The 10,983-nt window shown below is 35.9% G+C and overlaps 1 protein-coding gene across 4 annotated transcripts in view; it reads left to right on the forward strand.

Moving 5' to 3' along the window:
* The window catches only part of LOC107563835 (RNA-binding motif, single-stranded-interacting protein 1), an 85,496-nt gene that overhangs the window by 45,990 nt on the left and 28,523 nt on the right, over positions 1-10,983 (forward strand). For all 4 annotated transcript variants that reach the window (XM_016248802.1, XM_016248803.1, XM_016248804.1 and 1 more), the window contains exons 3-4: positions 4,413-4,471; positions 10,325-10,416. In XM_016248802.1, coding sequence (XP_016104288.1) covers positions 4,413-4,471; positions 10,325-10,416 — 151 coding nt within the window. The remainder of the gene's footprint in view (positions 1-4,412; positions 4,472-10,324; positions 10,417-10,983) is intronic.

A 10,983-nucleotide genomic window follows, 5' to 3' on the forward strand; every position in this document is an offset into this window, starting at 1 on the left:
CATATCTGTCGTAAAATAATCATATGCATCTCGTGGTGTATATTCCAAGCATTCTGAAGGTATACTGAGGGTTTGGTGAGAAACAAACTGAAATGGTAAGCTATTATATTTTATGAAAATCATGCGTTGCAGTGCGAGTGAGCAGCAGCTCACGCCGTGCACAAGTACATTTCCTTTGGAGATATCATATCAATTATAATCAATTTTAATAAAACACAAGACTACATTATAAAACTCTAACAGCAGGCTATTTAATATCTGTTGTTCTCCGGTTGTCAGTCAAAATGACAGTTCTTGCCTGAACATTATAGGCATATATATACCCAAACCAATTTATTATTCCTTGCTTTTTGTCTTAGTGTTTAAAATATTTATTTTGAAACGAATTAATTAATTAATTAAACAAACAGACTCACTGGGTGAGCAGGGTAGGCTATGACAGCTGTCATATCATACCCTGCCATGCCAGCTGATGCAAAGAATAGAATTTATACCTACACAGAAGAAAGCCCTGTCTAGACTCTGCCCCGGTATCGGAGTCATGTCGAGCTATTCATTAGCCTGTTTGTTTGATGAAAAAAGATGAAATGTAGTTGCAATAAATGTGTTAAGAATCAATACGGAGTCATGTCGAGCTATTCATTCAGCCTGTTTGTTTGATGAAAAAAGATGAAATGTAGTTGCAATAAATGTGTTAAGAATCAATACAACTGCAGCAGCAGAGGACTATTATTCTGCTGCGTGATACTGCAGAAGAACTGATGACGGCACGGCTGACCAATCAGCAGAAAGAGGTGTTTAATTCCTGCCCATGTGTAGAATTCGAATATTCAAGCTGTTTATTCATTTTTCTACCCCTGAATGAAAAACGAAAATTTAAGCTGAATTCTCGTTTTTCTTCTTTCAATATTAAATCAAAAAACGAATGATCGAATGATACACGGATTGATTTAACTTGCTTCATCTAATTTGATTCTTTTCATTTTGATGTGGATTTTGAAAACAGTAAAACTAATATTATAAAACAGTTCAGAAGCAGTTCAAACACTCCTCAATAACAGTTCTTCCTCTTGATTTATTTAGGACGCATCCCGCTCTGAATTTTTGAGTACTCTATATTTGTTCTTTGCTGTCACTTGTTAATTACGTAAAGCAGACCATCCAGCAAATCATGTAAAGGGTGTAGAAAAGTATTCAGAAGTCAAAATGTTTGTGTGGTCATATTGTACAATATGTGCCGTTTCCCACCCAGCCCAAACTCTAAGAACAAGCGCAAGATCTTTAGAGATGGATTGATTTGTTTTGGTGCATCACTGTAGCAGAAGCACAGAATGATCCAGTTACTGAATCACGGATGTGACTGGATGAAAGACCACTGATGTGACTTTGAAGTCTCATTTTCCTCCTCCGAGCCCTTCATCAAACTTCCTCCCACACACACACACGCATGCACGCACACAATAACTTTGATTATTAAATAACAAAAGCAGGACTCAAATATGAGTGTGTGTTTGTGTGTGTGTGTACATTTATATGGTGGCAGATTTGTGGTTTCCCTGCCAATATATTTTTTACATTAATATGTATTTGTTATTATTTATTTAATTGATTATATTATTATACATAAAGTAATAAATGAATAAATATATAAATATTAAGTAGCTATATATGTGTGTATATTTTTTACTTAAAACCTATTTGCTAAATAAATACATTTTAATTTAAATATTACACATATTATAACAAATATTGTTTTATGACACCTAAAAATATGTTGCTCGCCAGTGAAAATATTGATATCTATATTGGTCGTGTAATGTTAGTATGAACGGACATCTGCATATGATCGGAACTCCACGCAGCTAACGCGCTACTCTATACTGGTGGTATTACAGTACCATGAGAACTAAAGAGAGAATCGCTCTCGCGGATGATTGATCTGCACTGCGCCTCTAGTCGAACACACCGGCTAGTGCTGCAGGCTTATTGGCTCACTGACGCTGATGCGATTTACCCCTTAGGTATTGAAATTTGGTACCGAATGACAAGACGTTTTTCGATACTCGATGGTATCGAGGCAATTCGGTCAGTGCCTAAAAAGTATCGAACTCGATCCCCAGCCCTACCAGCCACAACACATAATTGCGAATAACATGCCTTACCTTAACACAGAATCGACCATTATTGAAGTGAATGAGGTTTAAATCGCCGTCATGCATGAATGAATGATATTTTTGCAATTTTACACATAATAATCCACGATGATCACATTACACAAAACTGAAATTGCAAGTGAAAATAACACATTGTCAATATTTTTTGAGACCCACCAAAATTTCACTAATCACGTTTTCAGGGGAGCCCATGTCTTATTAAGGGGAGCCGAGCTCCCCCGTAGTTCGCACCCTGGTCATACCAACGCTGGTTGGTTATACAGATAGAAGCAAGAAGACATTATTCAAAACTGTCAAGCTTTTTCAACATAAAGAAAACTGTAAAGCTTTTGCAAAATAAAGAAAACTACTTTCTGCTGTCTCGTTTTCCTTTCCGAGAACTTTGGAACACGTCACAATGAACCGTAACTCAGCACATTTTTTCTTTCGTTTTGTTAATCTGTCAGTGATTTAAGTGAAATAATATATTTTGTGTATATGCCTATATTCCTTTTTATGTAAGCCTATAGTTTTATTCAGTTTTCTCCGTTCACAGAAGCGCTGCAGTTGCGTGTGATCTGTTGAATCCTTACACTATCCTCAGATAAGCTCTTAACGCTGATGCATTGCCATTGCGACTTACCTATGATGAGTTCACAGCTGAGCGGGCATTTCACTCGTTGGCGTCAGTGTTACATTTGTATAGACCGTACTACTGGAATTCATGATTGGTTGACAGCAAATTTCAAATATTAAATGGAACGATAAACGTTATTAACCGGTTAATGGCCATTTCAAATTTTCGATTCTGCTCGGAACTATAACATTTGATTTAGTTTCTGGTTCTGTTCTTGTTAAAATTTTGTTCGTTTCCGGTTTTCGTTTTCATTCCTTGAACCGGTTCAGAGCCCTGGTAGGTAAGTAGGTAGGTGGGTGGGTGGGTGAGTGGATGGATGGATGGATGGATGGATGGATGGATAGAATGCAGGTAGTTTTTCTCTTGGTGCTTTTGTTAGCATAGGTTTTGGTTGCAACACCTCAGAAGGTGCCAAAATCAAGATTCAGAAGGGCTGATGCATCTCTTTGCACATGATGCTATATATGCTGAATATGTATGTTTTGGCAGCCTAGAAACTGGCATCATAAAACACACAGTGTGAAGATTATCTGTTACTGAAATCAGTGCAGTCTGCTTTATGTTGCTGGAGATTTTCTTGAGAATCTTTGGATATTGTCTTCATTACTGTCCTCTAAAGCCCAAGTGCATAGATAATGTTTATTTTGTTATATTCAGCTTCTCTGTACTTTTTAAAAAGCATGCTGGGATGTAAAATAATTTTTATTTTTTTTATCCTGGATGTTATTGAAGATATAGCAAAAAAAGCATTTCTCATAAATCAATCACATTTCCCCCAAGGACTCCTTTGCCCGCTCTGTTCTCCTCCAGAGACGACGCCTCTTGCAGTGCTCGTTTCTGTCTTGGAAGTGTACAGAATATACCAGAATAGAAGGACGCATGGTTAAAGATTCACTCCTTTTCAGTGTTTTAGGCAAAAAGTGTTAAAGAGATAGCTTGGTCACTTGCCCACCATCTTCTTGTTTCAAATATTGTTGCAGGTATTTTGTATGTTCACTTAGCAACTGTAATAAAGAAATGCATTCAAACTAGTGACATATTAAATATATTCACAATATATTTAGCAAATTTAAGCAGTTTTGTGAATGATTTCATTGTGCTGTTTCCATTCTTCAGTAATTGTATGCAAGTACATATAAGTATTTTTTTTTATTTGATATGCTATTATAGTGTCAATATAACAGGAATAGTATATAATAATTTAATATAATATTATAATTTTCTGTTTTCATTTGAATTTGAAAGTTTTTGTATTTTTTATTTTTGTTAGTTTTTGTGTTTTTTTTAAGTAAGTCTATAGTTTTGTTTTTTGTTTTTAATTAGTTATTGTATTTATAATTATATAATTATAATTATACAATACAATAGACATTGTATTTACAATACTTACAATAGACAAATATGAGAAGTGTTACCTTGGCAACTAGCTGAAATTTAAATGTATGTTTTTTTGTTTAATTTTATTTCAGATAGTGTTTATTTTCTTTCAAGTCATGAAATAGTTTTTAATGGTTTTAGTTAGATAATAACCGTGGTACATATAGGTTAACATTTAAACTGAGCCATTTATATCTGTGTGTGTTTCAAAATTCTTAACCCATCTCTGTGTGTTCTTGTTATAGATATGGAAAAATCGTATCAACCAAAGCCATCTTAGACAAAGCCACAAACAGATGCAAAGGTATGTACGTGTATGTTCTGATTTCTGTGGCTCAGAATCTGTGCAGTTTAGTGTTTTGTGCTGAGATGAGATGTCATATTCCTCTGAGAGCTGCTTAATTCAGTAGATTCAGAATCATCACATTGTATGGACGTGCACATCAACTTTTAATTAAAACAGATCCTGAAAATGGTTCTTATGACTGAGATAATGAACAACGCAGCTGATTTTGCAGTAAAGTGCCGAGTATAAATCCTGCTCATTTTCTTCATGGAGAAACCCATTTTAAATGATAACAAAAAACATCATATATAATAAAAAATAATGTGCCTGTTATCTGTACATGTCATTTCTTGTAGAAAAATACAAATAAATAAGTAAATAAAAATCATGTTTGCTTGCCAAATTTCTTCAATTTACTATAGGAAAAAAACGAATTGGAAGAAATACTTTAGAACCAAGGCTACTGAAAAACTGGACATTCAGTAGCATTTCAATATAGGGCACATTCAGGCTTTTATTCATTTTCATGAATCTCATCATTCATGAAACATGCAACCTCTATATGACATATTTTGCCAACCATAAATGTATGGATCAGCTCATGGTGTATAGTCATGTATTAACATTGCATAGAAGGGATTTTTGACTGGGTTGCATCTTATACTGTGATTTCGACCAACCACAAAGTGTTTTATCTGGTCCTCCGCTTGAGTCACGTCATGATTCACGACCACTGAGCTGCAACCTTGACATTGTATATATGGGTAGATCTAAAAAATTCAGCCTTTTGATAATCTTCAATGCATCTCAAAATGTATTTATTTCCTCTGAAATAAGTGTGATGTATATCAGAAAAAACATCATTTCAACCAAGGTGTAGGTTTGAATTTGGTATTGGTGAAATAAGACAAAAAAAGTAGGGATGCACCAAAATGAAAATTCTTAGCCGAAGCCGAACAAAATGAAACATTGGGTCAAAGGCCGGATACCGAACACAGGTGTCCGCATTTTTTCCCCCATGTAGACCTATTTTGCCAATTTGTTTTCACCATTGCATAAATTAAATGGCCAAAATTAGCTTTTTACTGTTTTCTCCTGCTTTTCAAATAAAAAATTAATTACAAAACAACTATTTAAAAATATTTACTTAACACTGAACATTTTTTTAAACATTCTAGCAGACATTATACCAACAAATTTAACTTCAAATTAATAAGTTAGTAAAATAATATTTTTTGGCCATTTTTGAGACTTGAGTCAGGCATGTCTTTTTTACTGTACAAATAAAAGCAGCCTTACTGAGCAGAAGAGAATTCTTTATTACAGATCCCAATTAGAACACTATGGCTGCGTTTACACTGGCACAAAAATCTGATCCGGTTCTCCACAGAACTCCCAATGCGAGGGCGACACGTTTGCTCATAAAGATTTGTAATGCCGGCGTGCTGTATGTGCTCGCATTTTATTAAGATGGAAACTTTTTATAGGTAAGAAATTGCACATTCAGGAGCTGGTTTTTAACTCCCGCCCCGTGAATTTTAAAAATACAACAGCTAAAAGCTACATATATTTCTCAGCAATGAGGTGATAACTTAGCAATTTTTGTAATTAAACCGACAAGCTTGTTTGCAATGCTTCACAATCGCTCGCTCGCACGTGGGTGCATGCGTTCGTTCGTTCGTTCGTTCGTTCTCTCTCTCCTTAATTCGAATTCATTTAAATAAATATCATCTTTATTTCACTAAAGAATTCTACTTCAAACGAGCTGTAGATAAAATAGTCTAACAAATTAAAATTACCATTATTTTCCGGTCTTTATCCGTTCAGTCAGATTTTGTGCTGCAAAACATCCATGACAGCCGTTGTCCATGCTGGCAAATAATAATGGCCATTCGACGTGAATTATATAAATAATTTTAATAGCACGGTCATTTAAAACCCGAGGGACTACCATGTGCATAGTAAAGCGATCACTGCAGACAATCCTTTTGGGTGGGATTTAATGTAAACACAGGTATCGGATACCAGTCGTGTCTAAAGTGAATTATTTTATTTTACAGAACAACAGTAAAATTACAATACTAACGTTTATGAATGTCGATGGAGTTGCTTTTTCTCTGCTTTTATTTTGGCAGAAACCCGCAGGAAGATCTCAGTGCTTCTTTTTGTTGACAACAGCATGCCGATTTATAAATTATTCTCATTACGAATTTGTGAAGATGTTTGTCGCACGTATTACATTGTCACGTGCCTTTAAAAAATTCACAAAAATGTTACTGAGCAACTGACGAGTAACACAGTTTTAGCGTAGATTTTCCTCGCGCTTTAGACTTTGAACCCTGGTGCCGCGAGCTCATGCAGCGCTGTCAGAATACATGCAATTCATGCGTGCATTAGAAAATATAACATTCTGCAGTTTATTTACTAATCGTTTGAGGCCATTTCACGATTTCAATCATCATACAGTAGCCTAACCACCAGCATCAGCCACCTCTTCTTCTCATCGGAGACATGTGATGCAGCATTAGTCTCTCGCTGTCGGTGCTTCGTGCTTGTAATGAGTTCTGCGTCTTTCTCTGATAGTTTTAAATACTTTCACGCTGCCGACATGTTTGCTGCATTAGTGCGTGCCTCTATTTGATCACTTTAGTCATTGTTCGGTGCATATTATTCGGCCTTTTGTGTGTGTGTGTGTGTGTGTGTGTGTGTGTGTGTGTGATCATCATACAGTAGCCTAACCACCAGCATCAGCCACCTCTTCTTCTCATCGGAGACATGTGATGCAGCATTAGTCTCTCGCTGTCGGTGCTTCGTGCCTGTAATGATTTCTGCGTCTTTCTCTGATAGTTTTAAATACTTTCACGCTGCCGACATGTATGCTGCATTAGTGCGTGCCTCTATTTGATCACGTTAGTCATTGTTCGGTGCATATTATTCTGCCTTTTGTGTGTGTGTGTGTGTGTGTGTGTGTGTGTGTTTGCACGCCCTGCTTTGCGTCATTGTGCAGCTGCATATTATTCTGCCTTTTGTGTGTGTGTGTGTGTGTGTGTGTGTGTGTGTTTGCACGCCCTGCTTTGCGTCATTGTGCAGCTATGCTGGCGTGGGTGTATCAGGAAACCGATACCCAGTCAGTCTGTCGCTGCTTCCCAGACCCCTCGCTGTTATTCCTGTCCTGGCCTCGCTGTCTTGACTGAGGCCTCTGGGGTTTGTTCCAGGCCGCAGAAGTCCAGGATCTGGCTCCGTTCCTGGTTTTGGCACCTCGGGGGCACGACTGCCTCGGAGCTTGTGGCTTAGTCACAGCGCTGTGGATTATTTATGTGCTGAGTAATTTCAGTCGGGCCTGAGGAGGAGGGTGTTGATGGAGCGGCTTCAGTCCGGCACTCCTCAACCCTGCCGAATCTAAAGCAGCCAGATGGAAAATATTAACCCAGAGTATCACAGTGATGCACAAATGCAAATGATCTAAATGTGACTGAACGACCGACCCAACCCATAGTTTAACCAGCAGAGCCTGACTTTCACTTTCACATCAAACTGCTCAAGCTTATATAGTTGCATGATTTTGCTGGAAATGTAAAAATAAGTTTTTTGTTTGATTAATGATTCTAGTTTAGACTAGTTTTACAGTTAGGTTGGTTAAGTCTGGTTAATAATAGTCAGAAAAGTGTCATTTTTGAACAGTTTATTGAACAAAATATATTAAAAGAAAGTTTGCATGTGCATTTGTTAAGTATCATGTTTGATCCATTTGGCTTTTATGGCTCATATAGTATGATATAGTGAGAATATGGAGAAAAAAACAGCTTGGTTTTATTCAGAGGCCCAAACTGTCACTCTCCAATAATGTCTTAATAAGATGATATTTAAATGCTAAGTTTTATGATCAAAATATTTAATGCAATGCAATACAATGATGATTGAGAGATGAACAAATTAACGTTCCTCAAAAGACTCAAATTTGAACATGATTTTTCTAAAAAACAATGATGGGTAATCAAGTAAAAAATGACTTCAGTCCAGTAAGTGTTCATCTTGAAATAGTACTAACAATATAAAAGTTATTCTTGCGGTTACTTGATAAAAATCAGTAAAGATTTCACAGCGAAAAGACACGTGAAGCACGAGCTGAAGGTGGGCATTTGTACAATTATATTAAAAGACATTTTTACTCGCTAAAAAAGCCTAAACTCTCAATCAGACGATGAAAGAAAGATTGCGTGCAATGTTTTTCAGCAAAGTTGATCATGCTGATCATTTAGAGGCTTTAGAAATTCATTATACAATAGGCTTTATAGGTTTCACTTTACATGGATCAGTTCAAAGTGTCCATTTCAGTGAATCACTCAACAGTGCTTACAGTAGACTCCATTTTTCAGTAAAAAAAGGTGTAGGAATATGTTCTTAATTTCTCTGTGTTGGTATATTGGAAAATATAAATGTATTTTATATTTGGTTGAAATGTTGGTTCCTCTTTTTTATGAAACTCTTTCATGTAGTTTCAGAGCAAATCCATATACAGTATATTAGCAAAAGACTATCGTTATTACTTGTGCGGATGGATCATAGCTGCGTTTAGTGAGTGTTTCTTTGTCACATATATTTGAGCTATTAATCAGGATGTTGTGCGTTTGTGGTTTGACCTGTTGGCTGATTAAATATAGCAGCAGAGTAGTGTGAAGGGTGGAGCTGAACGTAAGGACTTGTCTTGGATCGGCTTCCTCGTGTCCGTTTAATTGTTCTCATTAGGGGAAGCGAACACTGATAGTTCAGCGCTTCTCTTGATATATGACTCACAGCACACTTACTGAGATAAGATGCTCTCTACATGCAGAGCTTTGCTTCCTCCTGCCCTGAAAGGGTCTTTACCCAATACACAGTTTGTATTTGCAACACTCTCACGGGAGGCTCTGTGTCTGCTGGTGATTTGTGTATCAAAAAAACATCAGTGCACACATTAGATGGTGTCATTTAGGATCCCTTGAGTCTTGCATTTTTATTTTCTACTAAATTGTGTGTTTTTCTGTAAATCATTCCTTGTTACGAGAAGTTCCTTTATGTTTACAGTAACTGAGTTTCAGTTTTCATTAACCCTTTCCAAAACATGTTGCATGGATAAATGTGATCTAAATCATTTTATGTTGGATGCAGCATTACACAAAAGTTTTACACAAAATACTCAGTTTATGGGTGTATTTGTCACATTATTAATCTATCCTACACTCAAAAGTATCTTATAATGGAAGATAAAATAAATAGTACTTGAACTGTTAATGTAAGATCACTTGAGAGGGAACTAACTTTTAATTTAATTTAATTTAATTTTTAATTTAATTTAATTTATTTTTATTTTGTTCCACTGAGAATAAAGGAAATTAAAGGAAAAAATATACAAAATAGAATATGTAATGAATATGTAAAGAATATGAATAATAATAATAATAATTATTATTATTATTATTATTATTATTATTATTATTATTATTATTATTATTATTATTATTATTATTATTATTATTATTATTATTATTATTATTATTATTATTATTATTATTATTATTATTATTATTATTATTATTATTATTATTATTATTATTATTATTATTATTATTATTATTATTATTATTATTATTATTATTATTATTATTATTCAATATATATTACATATTTATTGTTCCTAAAATGTGCTTTCTTTAGTTTATTTTTCTATTATTATTATTATTATTATTTTAGGCTGAAATGGTACATGGGTGTTTTTAGTTTCACCTGGTTACTGTAGTACACCATGTTTGTTCAGGTCAAAACTGTGTGTTGCCCTTCTCTGTTTATGTGTGCTGTGTATTTAAGCTGATGTTGTGCTTGTCTTTCTCTCAGGCTATGGCTTTGTGGACTTTGACAGCCCTGCTGCTGCTCAGAAAGCCGTCAGCGCTCTGAAGACCAGCGGAGTTCAGGCTCAGATGGCAAAGGTAAGAACACACCTGTTCCTGCTGTCACCTGTAGCGAGATCCGTCTGACACGCTTCACTGGGTCATGTGACGTCAGCAGACTGTGATGTCAGAGGCAGATGCCTGAGAGTGTGAGGAGGACACACCTGTACAGGTGCAGCATCCAGACGAGCCGGCTGAATGACTGAAAGACAAACAGGAGCCAGTCAGGAACCTGCCCAGATCACATTTCACCACTAAAATCAACAGCAAACTAATTATATTAGAAGTTATATCTTCCGTTAAAGGGGTCATACGATGCGATTTCAAGTTTTCCTTTCTCTTTGGAGTGTTACAAACTGTTCGTGCATACTAAAGTCTCAAACCCAAAGAGATATTCTTTATAAAAGTTAAGACTGGTCCATGCACTCCTAAAACGCCTCGTTCTAACACGCCCCCACATGTCTACGTCACGATGTGGGAAGATTTGCATAACGCCGCCCAAATGTTCACGCAAAGAAAGAAGGCATAACTTTATTGTTGCCGCCGCCGCCATGTTGTGAAGATGAAACTTCGTTGCAAAAGTGAAACTACTTTGTTTGGCCTTCC

Source organism: Sinocyclocheilus grahami, unplaced genomic scaffold (genome assembly GCF_001515645.1).
Source record: "Sinocyclocheilus grahami isolate Dianchi unplaced genomic scaffold, SAMN03320097.WGS_v1.1 scaffold891.1, whole genome shotgun sequence".
NCBI classification, from domain to species: Eukaryota; Metazoa; Chordata; class Actinopteri; order Cypriniformes; family Cyprinidae; genus Sinocyclocheilus; species Sinocyclocheilus grahami.